Raw genomic sequence first — 17,217 nt, forward strand, 5'->3', positions numbered from 1 at the left:
CTGATAGCCAAGGGAGATTGTTTCTTTTGCAGCTCTGGGAGACGCGATATTTGATAGATCATGTTCATTAAGCACACTTGGCATGGGATCAGAGCTTCATAACAAACATCTCATTCAGTCCTCACTTCCCTTGGGGGAAAGGTTATAATGGCCGCAGTTAATAGATTTGAGAATGTTGAGTTGAGGGTCTAGTGACGAGTCATGTGAAAGTTACTAAGTAGGAGAGAGATGGGACTTTTAACCCAGACCCCAGCTCTACAGCCTCTATAAAATAAAAGAAGGCTGCGGCAGAAATAAGCTCCCAACTTTGCTCTGTGACCACAAACCATCCACCTACACAAGCGGGCGGCAACCCTCCCATCCTTCACTGTAGAAAAGGACCTGAGATCTTCCCATAATTCCAATTAGGAAGCCAAAGGGACAGGAGAACAAGAAGTATCGTTAAGACATAGTTAGCAGTTGTAGCAGACAAGATCTCTTAAAATTCTTGGGCAAACTGAAGATAAGCAAGATGCTTGGATAGTTTTCAGCTATCTCTCTGAGATATTTATGAAGTAGAAATACAAAAATAGTAACTTTATGGAAATCGCCTGTTGTAGATTCACTGTGAAATGTCCCCCACAGGGTCATGTCCTTAAACACTTAGTCCCTGACTGGTAGAGCTGTTTGGGAAGGATGTAGAACCTTTAGGGGTTGGAGCCTCGCTGGATGAAGTGGGCCAGGGCAACTGGTCTTCATACTCAGTCTTCATACTGAGACAGCCCAGTCTCCCTGTTCACTCTCTGCCTTCGAAGTGTGACAAACCTTCCTTCTTGTCACATAGAACTGAAAGCCAAAAACCTTTCTCCCTTAAATTGCTTTTGGTTACAGTATTTTATCACACCAGATAGCTAAAATAAGCTTGCCACTGATAAGGCATTCGGACTGCATGCATTCCTGATACGATGCTTATGGATATTTAAATTCTGTAGTACCTTCCACGAAGACAAGACCTTCCTGTGTAGCCTAAGCTAGTCTGAAACTCACAACCCTCCTGCCTCTGCCTCCTGGGTACACTAAGTACTTACTATGCTTTCATAGGTATTTTTGCTCCATATATATGTAACCTCAATATATTCATAAGAAAACAAAAAACAGACCCAAAGAGTGGGCTATTCTACAAACAGGATTCTTCAGAAATTCAAAGTCATGAAGACACAGAAGGACTGAGGAATTGTCACAGCTTGGAGATTGGAAAGAAAGGTAGCATCTGCATGTCATGTGGAATCCTCCTTGAGATCTTAGACTAGAAAAGGGACAGTGTGGAAAACGGGTGAAACCAAGTGAAGACTGGAGTTAGGTAATGTTACTGCCCTCTATTGAAGTCTTCATTCAACAGGGGCTGTGGCACAAGAGATAAACATTAAGGAAGCTGGATGCATGGTGCCAGGAACTCTCTGGGTTCTTTGTATAAGCTTTCTTTAAGTCTGAAATTTATAAAAGATAAGGTTCCAAAAAGGTTCCAGGGCATCAAGTTCCAGCACTCGAGTCTTGACTCAGTGTATATGCAAGCTGCTTCCTCCTGTAGTTACACTTCTAGGGTCTTGAGTTTCTATCCCATGAGTTAGTCTTATGGAACATGGTAGAAATACTCTAGGCTTCCGGCAGAGACGGGGCCTTGGCTATTTTGCTTAAGATCAGTTATTTGGCCTTGAGCAATTTAATACCTTGACATATGTCTGGGTGAAAAACAATGTGAAAATTCCAGCCCCAAGGGATTGGTGTGAGACCAGCATGGGAGAACAGTGCTTCGCTTCATAGAACTGTGGGAAGGGTGTGTGGCAAGGAGGATGGATGACATCCAGTCATGATCCTGAAGCCACAGAACAGGCTGGTAGGTCCTAGGCCTTGAGAGACAGTTACTGCTGCTTACCTGTGAGTCTCCATCCAGGGCTGCTTGAGCGTACATCTGCACAGACAGCTCCAGATCTTGGGACTGGTTTTGGTGCCCATAGTAGTAAAGGTCTCCCATTTTCAAATATGCTGCAGAACACAACCATGTATCTATTTCATGATACTTCAGATAGTTTTATTTCCAGGGGTGTCTAATCTGTTCCTTATAGGCTGGGAGATCATATATGCTTATTTGGGGTGACATTGTGACATGACGTTATCATCTAAGATTTCAGAATCTAGAACCATGCAATCAAATTACCAAAAAAAAATCGCAAAAAAAAAATCCATTAATGATGGATTACTGTGATGGTGCACACTTTTAATTCCAGCACTTGGGAGGCAGAAGCAGAAAGATCTCTGTGAATTTGAGGCCAGCCTGGTCTACATAGTGAATTCCAAAATGGCCAGAATTATATAGTGAGACATTGTTTCAAACAAACAAACAACAACAAAACAAACAAACCCAAAAAGGTCATATAATTTTTAAAACGTTTTTGATTCTGATTTTAACTGTATTCTATACTATCTTGGGCCACATGTGGACACCCCTGTTTTAGACCAACATGGTTAATCACTGACATTTCTTTTTGTAATATGTTTATACAGGCTTGTAAAACACTGTTAACCTCTAATTGTAAAATTGACATAACCTAAAGTCATCTGAAAGGAAACTCTCAGCTGAGAAATTGCCTAGGCCAGATTGGCCTGTGAGCATGTCTGTGAAGAACTGTCTTGATCAACAATTGATGTGGGAATGTCTGGTCCACTATGGGTAACACCATCCCTAGGCAGATGGTTCTGGGCTATATAAGAAAGTCCATACAGTAAACATAAGCCTGAAATGAGAGCACCAGAGAACAAACCAGCAAGCAGGATTTGTTCCTGTCTCCAGTTCCTACCCCAACTTACCACCTTGATACAATGTGACCGGGAAGTAGATGCCAAATAAATACTTCCTTCCCCAAGTTGCTTTCAACCAAGGTGTTTCTATCACAGTAACAGGAAACTAGAACAAACATCTTTACGTTTTCCTTGGTTGAAGTCTTATGTCCAGAGTGCTTCCATCTATAGACATATTGTATTTCCCTGTTGGCTCCCTGAACATATCTGCTGGGAGAATCTCCATCAGCAGACTCATAACCCATCCATTGAGGTTGTCTCTGACACGGTGTCACAGCTACAGTGCTGTGCAGCCTGTCCTTCATGTGTCCTGCAACTTTTTGACTTTCTCTCAGCCATGTGGTTCATCTGTTTAGATGTATAGCTATAACTCAACACCAAAAGAAAAATGCAGGCTCCATCTCTGGAAGCTGCACAGGGGGCGTTCATCATGTGGAAGTCGTGGGTGCTGGTGTTGGAAGAGCACAAGGGTGAATGGGAGATAGGCGATGACTCGGGGATCAGCTTTTAGGAAGCAAATGTCATCCTTAGGGTACAAGAGGGTATCAGAAGATGGTTGTGATAGCCTCAGGGCTTCATGGTCCCCTGTGAGCTGAGACCAAAGATGACAGAGTTGGAGGCTAGGACACTAAAAGCCTACTGCCAGAAGCTAAGGGCAAAGAGAAAGATAGAAGCAAACCTGGGCTTCTTCCCTCCTCCCATGATGCAATCTTCCAACAGTGCCCTCCAATTGGTAGATATTCACCTGAATGCCCTGGGCAATGGAGTCTGGGCACAGCAGTTCCTGAAAGCTGCCCTCTACCCAGAGACCGGGAGTAGAGGGTCCAGGAGCCCCTCTGTGGCACAAAGACAAAGGACCAGCTCAGGGAACTGCATGTAACAGCAGATGTCTTGGTTTGGAAGAAGTCGTCAGTTGGCAGGAAGTGCACAGCAGGAGGTTGACAGCAGTTTAGCCATGACCTTAATAGCAGACATTTTTCACTTTCTTCCCTAATTGTTTAGAAATATCACACTCCATATCAAACTGTTAGATGGTTCCTGTTACTGAAACCTCCCCAACACTCCAGTTTAGCACCTGTTTTTCTATACATACCAAATGAAGGAGCATCGATTTGAAAAACAGAGAAATTATAGTATCGCCAAACACAATTAACGCCCAAGTATCTCCCAGCCAGGTCCTAGGAGGGAAAGGGGAGAGAAAGTTAATTCACTAATATTTCGGCCCAGTGACTAATTTTGCCCCTGTAAAACTCAATTCATTATCTTTAGCCTCGTAGCTTCTACTGAGAGAAGAATAGAATACATTACTTACTGGCCGCTCCTCGCAGATGTGTGCTAAATTTGTCTGTGACACTTCAATTCCAGTTTCTGCTGCTAAAACATAATACAGCAAAGCTTCATGCCTAAAAATAGATGATTAATAATAAATTTCATATAGTGGCTCTTACTAATACTCAAAGAGCTTTATATTCAAACATAAGAGGGCACAAAATAAGCAGTTTTTTAAAACCACAAAATCATGAGGGTTTTTTTCCCCCTCCTTTAAATAAATACTGTTGTTAAAAATACTGCCTGCACTGATTTATTTTCTCTTAAAAGCTGAAGGGACAGATAAGGCCGAGAACTGCTTGATACAACAGCTACCTCTACTGGTTGAAAGGCATGTGGCCATGCTGGCTCGGGACTCTGCAGGACCTAGGTTCTTGAAACCTTCCTTCGTCGTTTAGGATGAGTTGTATTAAGAAAAATCCCAGAGCTTTGCAGCCCTCTATTTCATAAAAGGCTTTCTAGGGCTTAGGGTTCTGAACAAGCTTAATTAAGCTGAGCTTTTGTTCTGCATTAGAAGCTTGACAAAAGCAGGATTGTTTACAAGTGCTTGACAGTAGACAAAATGCACAAGGGAATAAAAGTTGAACACACAATGTCTAGGATATCTGCATGGAGTTGTGACAAGGCCCAAGGCTGTGGATCCTACATCCTACATCCTTCATCAGTGGTCCTACATCCACTGAGAGAGGGAGGGCCATGAACCCAATGGCTCTGGAGGATGAGGTAGTCATGCCAACCCAAAGAGCTTCAAGAATATGTGTATTACATGGTCCTATCTCACCTGTGGGATTTATTCTAAAGGGAAAAAGCAGAGCTATGTACGAGAACTCTGTAGTCAAGAAGTTCATGGGAGGGCTGCTCGTATGAACCATGAGAAAGAAAACAGGAAACAAACATCTGACAACTAGTGAGTGGTACAGATACTCTCCGTGGTGTAGCTGCTTTGAGATGTGGCCATTCAGAATAATGTCACAAGATGGTGGCTGGTGCATGCCCATAATCCCAGCACTTGCCAGGCAAGAGGGGGGGGTGGATTCAGGGTTCAAGGTCATTCTTGGCTACATTCTTGGTCACTGAAGGTCAGTCTGAGCTATTGGAGACCTTGCCTTAAAAACCTAACAAAACTGGGGTCTGGGCTTGAAGCTCAGTTGGTGCTTGACTACCATACACAAAGGTCTGGGTTGCAAAAATAAGCATGTGTATACACACATGCACACATGAAAATGCACACACAGAAGACAAAACTCTTCTGCTCGATGCTAACTCTCTTCTTATTGATCTCATTTGGCAAGAGTGCATGTAACTTTTATTTTTTCTTTTTAATTACCTGCTTGCTTAATTTATGTATATGACCCAGTTTATGAGTAAAAATGAATCATAAGTAGTTGTTTCCAAAGCTTATTCTTCATTCAGAGCAGTTGGTATTGGCAACGCTTCCTTCATTTTAGCTCTACTAAGGAAGTGGATGGGGGAGGGGGGAAAGTTTGGGTGAGACAAAGCCAGGTGAGCAGACTAAGGTCATCTCTGTGTGTGTCACAGCTATGGGAATAGATTTGGGTCACCATGTCTTGAGACAAAGAGGCGCTTGGAGGTCAAACTAGGGTGGTTAGAACTTCAATCAGACACATGTGGGCAGACACATGAGAATTAACAAAGAGTTCATTCTCAGCCTATGAGATACCCAAAACAGTAGACCTATTAGCTGTGCTAAGAAGAGGCAAGGTTAACTAAGCAGTGTCTCCTGCAAAGACAAGTAACAAGTTCGCAACTGGACAGTAAATACCACAAAGGCTGCAACACTGGGTTTTTTTTTTGTTTTTTTGTTTTTTGTTTTTGTATCAGATTCTTCAGAACAGAGCTGACCCTAGAAAACATATCAGTGGAACCCAGCAGAAAGCTACCTCCTTCTGTAATAAGGTTCTATCCTTACATACTGTCTGTCTGTCTTCTTTTTAAGATACAGTTTCATGCATCTGTACCCCAAACTGGCCTAAATTTGTTCTGTAGCCGAGGGTGACTGTCTCCTTTTCTCACTTCCCGAGTACTGGAATTACAGGAGTGTATCATCAGCGCTGGTGCTGGGGCTCGAACCCAGGGCTCTGTGGATGCTAGGCAAGTACTCTGTCAGCTGAGTTACAACCCTAGACCTACAGTCTCAACATCTCAAAGTGTTTCAGAGATATTTGGTTTGCATTTATGCCTTGGTTTTTACCCAAAAGGCACAAGAGCCTGGTGATCCCAGCACTCAGGAAGAGGCAGAGGCTAGAGGATCTCTAAGTTTGAAGTCAGTCTGGCCTACATGTGGAGCTCTAGGACAGCTAGGACTGCAGAAGGAAGAAGAGGAGGAGGAGAAGGAAGGAAGAGGTGGAAGAAGAGGAGGAGGACAGGAGGAGGAGGAAAGGAAGAGGGAGAGGAGGGGAGGAGGAGAAGAAGGAGGAGGAGGAGGAAGAAGAGGACAGGAGGAGGAGGAAAGAAAGAGGAAGAAGAGAGGAGGAGGAGGAAAGGAAGAAGAAGGAGGAGGAAGGAGGAAGAAAAGGAGGAGGAAGAAGAGGAGGAGGAAGAAGAGGAGGGAGAGGAGGAGGAGGAAGGGGAGGAGAAGCAGCAGCAGAAGGGAAGGACATGGTATTGATTTTAAACCCAAGGTCAAGATCTGGGCCATGAAGAGATGGAATGAGGCTCACATTAAAAAATAATGCTGCAAGCTTCTCTTGTGCAAGAGAAACTAGAGCTGGTTGTGAGGACTGAGGAGTGAGAGGTGCGCATGAGATCGGCCTGCTCCATAAGAACAGCCACTAGGAGAGAGTTTGTGACAGTGCCTCATCTCTCAGGTTACCTTGGTGATAGGGGAGAAAAGAGACTTCTGTTGTCCAATTATTATATAAACCAAGAGGAAAGTTTACAGGATTCTGAAGCATTTCCATCAAGGAAGAACAGAAATCCATCAAAATGAGATGTCTAAAATCATCTGTGTCAATATCAGTGCTCAACATAAATTTCCTTCATCTTCCATCTGGCAGAACCAATCACCTGATACCTGTGTGGCTGATGTCATCACATTTCCTACTGAATAGCGGAATACTCTATAGGGGATGAGACACTCCAGGTTAACCTTCTCCACTTATTAAAACGTTTGAAGGGCAGAGGAGACAGCTCAGTGAGGAAACAGCTAGCTGTGTATGCATTAGGACCTGAGTTCAGATTCCCTGTGCCTGTGTAAAAAGCCAGGCATGACAGCATGTACTGGTAACCCTAGAGCTGGTGAGAACTGGGGTGGGAAAAGACAGATACAGGCAGATCTCAGGGGCAGCCAGCCCAGTTGAAATGATGAGCTCCAGGTTCAGCAGGACTCTGTCAAGAAATAAGAGGGAATACAATAGAGCAATAGAGGAAGCAACTTCAACACAAGCACACACACACACACCCCTGAGACACAGACCTTCCTACATGTAACTCCCAGCACTCGGTTGACGATCTCCATCGACATCACGTGGAAGTGTTATTTACAGACATCTCTACTCTCGCACTCTCATACAAACATTTGCTCAGCAATATGCTCATCTTCAGAAGCCGAAAGGCAGACTGCAAACTTTTCCAGTTCTTCCACCAAAGTCCCTCAAGGTTGAGAAGGGCAACTTAGAATTCCCATGCATTGAAGCATGACTCTTCCAGGACAGTCGCTGTGACAGAGAGGGCGAATGAGCACAAACAAGAAGGGATTCACAGACAATGGACTGAGACACAGTTTCTGTCTTTTTGTCTCAGACTGGCACAAAATGTTCTGAGCACTTTCCTGATGATGCATCTTTATAACGGCTTATTTGAACACCTGCTGTGAATGGCTAGCTTGAGCATCTCTGAGTGGCTTCTCAAACAATTAGGCTATTTCCTCTGTGCTCTTTTGTGCTAATGCCTCAAGCAGCTCAGGCAAGATGAGGGGGAATAATAATAATAATAACCAAAACAAAATCAAAAGACCAACACTTAGAGTCTCTGGTAGAATTAATTCATTGCTGCATTACAAAAAGGTGAGTCTCTTTCCTCCTCAGCTTGGCATTCTTCTTTGTCCAGCAACAAGGCAACTGTACACTGGCTAACCTCTAGGGTTAAGTTTTTGGGGTACATGGAGGACAAAGGGCAGTCAAACTCGAAGATAAAACATACACAAATAGAGCAGGCAGAAAGGGAGCGTGACAGCTGGCCCATCCTTGCTAACTCCTTCCAGTGTCCGAGGACCGCCTCGGGCATGACAATGTTATCTTCCGAGTTATACCAATGCAGCAAAGTCTCTTTTCCATCACAGTCTCCCCTTAGACACTCCCACATAAATCTTAGAACAACAGAAAAAGCCACAAGCACATCAAACTGACACAGGCAATTTGGAAATAACATCCAGAGGCTGGGGACATTGATGGATGCTTTAGTTCCATTACAGCAAAATAGAAGGTACCTCACAGTAGGGGGTTGGGGGAGGAAGCACTGTCTATTTCCTGTTTGCCGGTGGGGAGGACTGGGAAGCTGGGAGAACAGGAAACCTTAGAAGCACTTTGCTCCAAATATATTTTGACAAAGATCTTCCCACTGTGATGGAGATAGATGATATTTTTTCCTGTCAGACTGAGGTCTCAAATCCAGACTGATTGCATCAGCCATACTTAGCATCAGTATTATGACTGGCAAGGACGAGGAAGAGCGGAGACGTGTAAATGACGGCAGGACAGCAAAGGGAAACCATTTTGGGAGACAGCTAGCTAGCATTGCTTGTGCGAGGCCAAACATGTAACAGATACCTCTGCAGAGATGCAGGGATCCCATTGGCAAGTTTAATTGTCAGCAGGTCCTCCAGCCAAATCATCAAGCCACATGGGGCTTCAAGACAACAAAAAAGGAAAGACAAACATGCATTAACACAGGAACCTTGGTGTGTGACAGCTGTGGACGCCCCACAGTGTTATCTAGAGGCCAGAATCGAACTGTAGAGATATGCTAGCTTGGAAATGCAGTTGAAGAATATATAATGATCTTAATAATATAAAGGTTGGAAGTAAGCCAAACTAAACCCACTGGGTGCAAATATCCATGGAGAGAAGAATCTAAAAGCAAACAAGAGGTGGGTGCATAAGACGATCTAGCTAAGGAGTACTGCTGGGTCCTGGGGTGGTACGGGTATTATTCAGTCTGGGAGGGGCCTGCATCATAGGACCAGAGCAATGCTTACTGTCTCTGCCTTTTCTTCCCTTCCTCTCTTTTCTTCCCTACTTCCCTATAGAACCCTGGCTGGCCTGGCATTCACAGAGATCTGCCTGCCTCTACTGCTGGGATTACAACCACACTCAGCCATCTCTTCCTTCCCCCCTCCTTCCTTCCTTTCTTTCCTTCCTTGATGAAAGGTTTCACTAAGTTGCCCAGGCTGTCCTTGAACTGACTACACAGCATGGGCTGACCTCAAACCTGAGACCCTTCTGCCTCAGCCTCCTCAGTGCAGGGATCTAAGGCACGCACCCTGTTATGAATTGTCCTGGTGCTAATTTTTGATGTTAATTCTGCTTCCTCAAGAAAGGCTGCCCTGCCAAGGGTGGATCCTGTACTCAGGTGATTTCATGTGAACCCTCTCCCCATTTTAACTGGTCAAATAAAGGCTTGAGCCTGTGGTTGGGCAGTGGAAGGGAAAGGTGGGGTTGGAAGTTCTAGAGAAGGGAGAAAGAAAGGAGAAGGAGACAAGGAGACTGAGGAGACAGAGGAAGATGGAGGAAGAGGAGGTGGAAGGAAAATGGAGCAAAACCACGTGTCCTGGAGAAGCAGCAAGTAGCAGGGATCTCATAACTGGGAAATAGAGGTAAATCTGCCCAGTCTCGGCGTGTAGTTTATAAATATTATAACTGAGTTGTGTGTTCTTTACACGAGCTTATTGGGGTTAGAGATTTACTACAACAGCACCCAATCCTCGGTTCACACCCATTTTCCTAGATAGAGTAGACCTGATCTTCACTGTTAGCTTCTGGGCTCACGTCTATGTAATACACTATTTTGTATGGGTCTCTATTAAGTGAACAAAGGAGAACCAGTCAACAGCTTCAAGCCACTCCTTCAGTTCAAAAGCTTGGCTTCCTGCACTTGGATTCTGAACTAACTCCCTTTCCATTCTTGTCATCAATTAAGTAAAAAGTAGATACTTTGTCACTCAAAATCCCATCACACAGTGTCCCAGGCTTTACTATGTCTAATCAAGAGTTGCTCTTGTTGCAAATGGAACGTCTTAAGTTTTCCAATCTTGCTCCTCTTTTTTTCTTTTTCTCTTTACTTCTGCTTCTGCAATTTTCTTTGGTAGAAATTCTGCTCCGTGCATGGCTTCTATCCATCCTTCAAGGCTGTGTTCTTCCTAATTCTGTCGTCAAGGCTTCCCCCAAGCCTCCCAAGCCAGGTAGCATCTTTTCCTCATCCAATTTTCCAAAGATGATGCCATCACCCTTCATTCTCCTTAGCTAATTTATTTAGTTAGCAGTTTCTGAACACTGCCCAGGTGCTCCCCCCATGCAGGGCGCTAGAATATGGGCTGTGATGACTGAGAAGCTAGGAGCAGGCGTGCCCCATGAATGAGAGGAGGGGGGTGAGGGGGGCTGGGCAGGATTCCTGGGTAGAAGAAATGGCAAGAACAGAGGCTTGGAGACAGACTGAACACGGGCCACATGAAAAAATATCATGTAGAAGAGGAAGGATGGTGAACAGTCCCTAAGATGATGTTTGCCATCCCGTAGCCAGTAGCAAGGTGCCCTATATTTAGATAATTACGCTAAACTTTTTTTTCTCCAAATAATGCTTTTTATCCTTTGAAGGTTTTTTCATATAGCTGTTTTTTTTAATTTTTAAATTTTTAATAGTTTTAATTGTGTATATGTGTTTGTCTGTGTAGTAATGTGCCCATGAGTGCAGGCACCCACAGAGGCCAGAGGTATATATGATATTCCCCTGCAGTTGGTTGTGAGCTGCCTGTTATGGATGCCAGGAGGCAAACTCAGGTCCTCTGGAAGAGTAGTGCGTGCTCTTAAGCACTTAGCCAACCCTCCACCCCACTAGAGTGAATCTTCACAGAATCAGAAATGCACATAGAACGGTAGCCCCCTTCTCTTCCCCGCCACCCGTAGCCGTAGGTAGAAGACCCCACACTATGGCTGGGTTTTAAGGGAGAAAACAAACCATGCTCATTCCTATTCACCCAACCCTCCCTGGCAAGTTTGAAAACTTGTGAGCTGAAGTGTTTTGTGAAGTTTAATTCAAAAGCAGGCAAGAAAACAAAGCCATCAACAAACCCTCTGTATGGAAACACAGGCCTCAGTCCTCTGAGGGTGTGTCTGCAGGCCTGAATGTGTTTACACATTCCTCTTCAAGGAAGACACCACAAAGGAACACTTTGATAACTGGGTGTTTAGTTCACCCCAAGAAGCTTGTGAAAGAAAGAGCCAGGGAGGTTGGGAGGTTTGAGAGAGGTTTTGTATGTTTTGTAGCTAGAGTTTTGCTATGTCTTGGCTAACCTGGAACTCACTATAAAGATACAGCTGCCCTTGAACTTGCTGTGATGTTCCTGCCTTGGTTCTCCAGAGTGCTGGGACTAACCGTCTGCACCACCACAACTCCCAGCCCCGGGGGTAGAGATTCTTATGAGCTAAATTTCTCTTGGGAAACAAGATATAATACAAAACAGATATGGCAAGGCATGTTCACAACTGGGGACAGTCTTTTCATTTAAAGAAACTTCTTCCTGATCACAAGGGGGACCTATAGATAATGAGCTGTTCCAGGATGACAAAACAAACATTTGTATTTGGTGCTTTTTCAAGAGCCTCATTTCCCAGCATGCTTTGATTTAAGATCCTTGCTCACTGATCTGTTGGTTCGGCTATGGACCAAAAGGGAAAATGGCATCCTTTTGGGCTTATGCTTTTATTTTTAATTAAGGTTTGTATCAGAGTGTGATCTATTCTAGGTCTGGTCTAATGTCTTTGAGGCAGTGGACCGAGGGGATTTCTGATGATTTGCATATCCATTTTCGTTATTATGGAAATACCCAGATCATTTAGGCAATAAGCCAGCCAAGAAAATGTGGCCCGAGGGAGCAAAGATGGAGTGCTAGACTCCACAGAAGAAAGCAAAGTGAGGAAAGGAGGCAGGTGGAAGCTGCCCGACGATTTATAAGATCTCCAAACAGTCACGGGTTTGCCAAAGTTTGTCAAGTAGCTCATCTCTTCAGGACAGGATGGGCTATCCATGCAAAGCTCAGAAAGGGGGCATCTGTTAGCGACATCCAACAATCCTGGGTTCCTAGGTACGGCCAACTATTTGTGAAGGAGAAGGCAGAGCCTTACACACTGGTCTTTCTTCTTCCTTCCAAGCAAGTGAATATGCTACTAGGCTTTGAGTCACTTGCTAAGGGAAAAAGAGGTCTCACCAGGGACTGCCTGTGGAGTTTCTAACTCTACAGCCAGGAAAAACAGGTTTGAAGGAAAGAGAAACCGGAGTATGTGCGTCTCTCAACTTGATGAATGTGGACACTCCCCCCCTAGAGAACTAATTTTTGTGTATAATTAAACATGGAAATGCAATGTTTTCCAATCAACAGCCAATCAGTCTGTGTGACTCTGAATATCATTACTGACTAGGAGGCTGTGATTTCCCTGCAAATTGCTTTTAGGTTTGCATTTTAAGGTTCTTTCTTCTAAGACTATGTTGACAGGTTGACCGTGAAGGGCCGAGGAAGTTTCCTCTGGCGTGGGTTCCCAGCTTACCACAGACCCTCCAGGTAGGCGTTGAGGCCTTTGCGGATGACATGTCCCAAGTATCCGTTCTTCTCGGCCACATGCTTTGCCCATCTGAAAAAGAGAAGAAAGAGAGGGGAAACCATGCAGGCTGCAGCAGATTAAATAATCACCTTTTCTCATATGATCTTCATAAATCCCACTTGGGGAATATTTTCTTGTTTGAATTTTTATAAAGCAACAAAGCAGAACAGAATATTAAGAAGGTAAAGGGAATACATTTTGAGAGCTCTCGTTCAATGTCCTCATTTATAAATGCTGAGTAGCAGCCTGCTCTGGAAACAAAACCATGTAACACACATAATATAACATTCCACTGATATAGAGAGACATCTCCGCCAAGGGTTCTATATAACTGCTCCTATTAAAATAAGTTTACTGGACCTATCAGTATAGCCCAGAGGTACAACAGTGACTTAGTGTATGTCAGACCAGGGGTTCAATCCCTGGTACTACAAAAATAAAAAATAAAAATAAATCCATTTACAGATATATGGCTCAGATATATGGTTAAGTTTTCTGTGTTTCAATCTGTTCCCTAATATATTCTAGAGGGGTTATTAACAATTAATTACTATGTTGTAATCTGTAGACCTAAACCACTAAAAAAAAAAAAAGTAAAATTTTGCCAGGTGTAGTGGTACACACCTTTAATACCAGCACTTGGGAGGCAGAAGCAGGAGAATTTTTGTGAGTTTGATACCAGCTTGTTCTACCTAGTGAGCTCTAGGACAGCTAGAACTACACAGAAAAGCTGAGCTCGTACCAAACCAAGTCAAGCCAAAAGCATAAAAATGAATAGCTTTGAGTTACTAGAAGGGGAAAACAGAATAAATTATAAAACAATTAATTAATTAATTAATTAATTAATACAAAAGAAGAATAAGAAAAGAGAAAACAAAAGATGAGAAATGAACCAGATAAAGTAAACAAGAAATAATAAAACAGTATATTTTAAAGGCTTATTTACTTTATTTGGTATGCATGAGTATTTGGCTGCATATATATATATATATATATATATATATATATATATACACACATACATATACATATATATATATGTGCACCATATGCATGCCTGGCATTCTCCAAAGGAGGTCAGGAGAAGGCACTGGATTCTCTAAAACTGAAGTTACAGATGTCTGAGTCCCCAGAAGTGTCCTCTGCAAGAGCAGTAAGTGTTCTTAACCACTAAGCCATCTCTCTAGCCCTAAAGTAGTAGATTTTAAAGCCAAGTATATTTATAATTGCATTAAATGTAAATGGGCTAAATATGCCAATTAAGAAGTAAAAAAAAAGCCGGGCAGTGGTAGTGCACACCTTTAATCTCAGCACTTGGGAGGCAGAGGCAGGTGGATTTCTGAGTTCAAGGCCAGCCTGGTCTACAGAGTGAGTTCCAGGACTGCCAGGGCTACACAGAGAAACCCTGTCTTGAAAAACAAAAAACAAAAAACAAACAAACAAAAAAGAAGTAAAAAAAAATTAATAAACCCCTAAAACTGTCAGATGGAATACTTTATATAAAATTCAACTATATGCTGCTTATAAGAATTACACATTAAAGCAAAAAAGTGATTCATTAAAGGACAAAGAAAGAATTAAAATAAATAGAGACTAAAGCCATGCCCACTGACAGAGATAAAAAGAACATTGTAAAATTATACCAGAGCTCTGGCTGGAGAGATGGCTCAGTGGTTAAAAGCACTGACTGCACTTCCAGAGGTCCCCAGGTCAATTCCCAGCAACCACCAACTCATAACCATCTGTAATGGGATCTGATGCCCTCTTTTGATGTGTCTGAGGACAGCTACAGCGTACTCACATACATAAAGTAAATAAATAATCCTAAAAAAATTATGTGAGAGTTCACTCAAGAAGCCAAATAAGTCTATGTGATCCAATTACATAAATTCAAGATATGCTGTACAATATTGTCATAGCTATAAGGAAACAAGTTAAGTCTACATACAAAGAGAGAGTTCTAACACATTTATTCCAGCAAATGGCTTAACAAACCAGAACAGGAAAAGCCAGAAGGAATACAGAAGGTCTGAACGTTGTAATCAACAAATCTGATGTAGTGCTGAATGCAGACTTTGAACTCGATGAATTTTAAAGACAGTAGAAAGCACCTAACAAAACTGTTCATATGCTGCTCACCAAGCATGCTTCACAAGGACGGAGGTCACTCGAATATGCTCTCTGATCATCAAAGACAAAAGAGTACTAAGGAAATCTACACAGAGTGAATGTTCATCCCAAGTACCCTACATAACAATGAGAAAAGGCTTCAAATTAGCCTAAGTTTTATCACTAAGGCAAGGTCAGGATGGATTTGATCCCATGTGTCTTTAGGAAAACAATCTTTTAGAGAGCCAGGCTCAGGTGAGATGTAGCCAAAGGCCTGTTTCCTTTTTCCTATAAACGGTGAAGTATCTTAACTTTTTGTAGGGCATAGCTGGGCTTTCTTTGTTTGCTTTGTAACCTGTTATAAATGCTAAGAGCTTGCAGAGCCCTGCAGAGAAGGTATCAGCCCAAATCCCACCCATGAGCCACAGGGGGCCAGACTTTAAAAAGCATTTTGGGTAAGCTAGACTTTAAAAAATGGCCCTCCTTGGTGGCTGGAGAGAGGGGTCAGTCTTTAAGAGCGCTTGCTGATCTTGCAAGAGACCCGGGGTCTGTCCCCACACAGGGCTCACAATTGTTCATAACTCTAGTTCCAGGGGCTCTGATGCCCTCTTTTGATCACTACGGGCACTGCAGTCATACAGCGCACAGATATACATGCAGGCAAAGCACACATACACATAAAATACAAGTTAGTGAACCCTTTCTGAAAATGCGCCGCCTCATCTATCTTCAGGAGGTTATTGCAGTATTTCCAACAAAACACTGGGAAGAAGAGGACTGAGAAAGAACAGGCCCAGCCTGGGGAGCCAAAGCATTGCCAAGAAGAGACGGAAGGGAGGGGATGGCCCAGTACGGGACAAAGTCAGCCTCAGGGTAGCAACACTGTTCCCCAAAAAGACTCCAGGAAGGATGATGCTGAGAGATTAATTGATAGAACTCGCTATGTATTTGATCAAGGCTATGGAAAGTGATGAGACTGGAGAGGTGGCTCAGCACTGAAGAGCACCCTCTGCTCTTCCAGGGGACCTGGGTTACCTCCGGCTTACCACTTTCTGTAACCCCAGTTCCAGGGTACTGACCCCCTTTTCTGGCCTCCTTGGGCACTAGGCATACTATGTGGTATACAGACATATGTGTAGGCAAAGCACCCATACACATAAAATCATGAAATAAGATTTAAAAATAAATAAAGCTTTATTTTTCAAAAATAATATAGAAAATGAGACACACATACATCTATAGAGAACAACAATGATACTTCCTCACTGGATACTTAGACAAGAAAGAGAAAGCTAGGATAGTGTGGCTGGTGGCTTTGTGATATTAATTCAACCCTGATATTATTTTAACCAGGACCAAACACTCATGGAGAAGATGACAGCAGACAGGAAACCTCACCGGATCCTGGAAGGTAGCATCCCTAGACAAGGCCTGTGCTGAGAACACAGTGGTGAGGGCGTGCTGCGTAGAGGTGGAGTCCAGGAAGGAAAGAGTAAACGTCAGACAGTGACTTATTCTATGGACCAGGAACTGGAGTGGGGTGAAAGGTGGAGGCAGGGATTGCTTGTTTTGCCTTCCTGAATTTTTATAATTAAAAAATATAGCCCTTTCCCCTGGCTGGCAGCGCGGAGGCCGCACGATGCCTGGAGTTACTGTAAAAGACGTTAACCAGCAGGAGTTCGTCAGAGCTCTGGCAGCCTTCCTCAAAAAGTCCGGGAAGCTTAAAGTCCCTGAATGGGTGGACACAGTCAAGCTCGCCAAACATAAAGAGCTCGCCCCATACGATGAGAACTGGTTCTACACACGAGCTGCTTCCACAGCGCGGCACCTGTACCACCGTGGTGGTGCAGGGGTTGGCTCCATGACCAAGATCTACGGAGGACGGCAGAGAAACGGCGTCAGGCCCAGCCACTTCAGCAGAGGCTCTAAGAGTGTGGCCCGCCGGGTCCTCCAAGCCCTGGAGGGGCTGAAGATGGTGGAAAAGGACCAAGATGGGGGCCGCAAGCTAACACCTCAGGGACAGAGAGATCTGGACAGGATTGCTGGACAGGTGGCAGCTGCCAACAAGAAGCATTAGAACAAAGGATGCTGGTTAATAAATGGCCTCATTCAT

General features: G+C 43.6%; 1 protein-coding gene and 1 pseudogene across 2 annotated transcripts in view; one reads left to right on the forward strand and one right to left on the reverse strand.

The window, feature by feature from the left end:
- Positions 1 to 17,217, reverse strand: part of Sel1l3 (SEL1L family member 3) — a 111,686-nt gene that overhangs the window by 12,989 nt on the left and 81,480 nt on the right. Inside the window, exons 17-20 of the mRNA XM_028765317.1 lie at positions 12,942 to 13,025; positions 4,148 to 4,238; positions 3,929 to 4,013; positions 1,913 to 2,022 (exon numbers count right to left, since the gene is read on the reverse strand). Coding sequence (XP_028621150.1) covers positions 1,913 to 2,022; positions 3,929 to 4,013; positions 4,148 to 4,238; positions 12,942 to 13,025 — 370 coding nt within the window. The remainder of the gene's footprint in view (positions 1 to 1,912; positions 2,023 to 3,928; positions 4,014 to 4,147; positions 4,239 to 12,941; positions 13,026 to 17,217) is intronic.
- Positions 16,715 to 17,217, forward strand: LOC114619481 (annotated as a pseudogene). The gene has a single exon (XR_003711157.1). The product of XR_003711157.1 is annotated as a 40S ribosomal protein S19 pseudogene (transcript).

The sequence above is a fragment of the Grammomys surdaster genome, unplaced genomic scaffold (genome assembly GCF_004785775.1).
Source record: "Grammomys surdaster isolate TR1022 unplaced genomic scaffold, NIH_TR_1.0 150, whole genome shotgun sequence".
Classification (NCBI taxonomy): Eukaryota; Metazoa; Chordata; class Mammalia; order Rodentia; family Muridae; genus Grammomys; species Grammomys surdaster.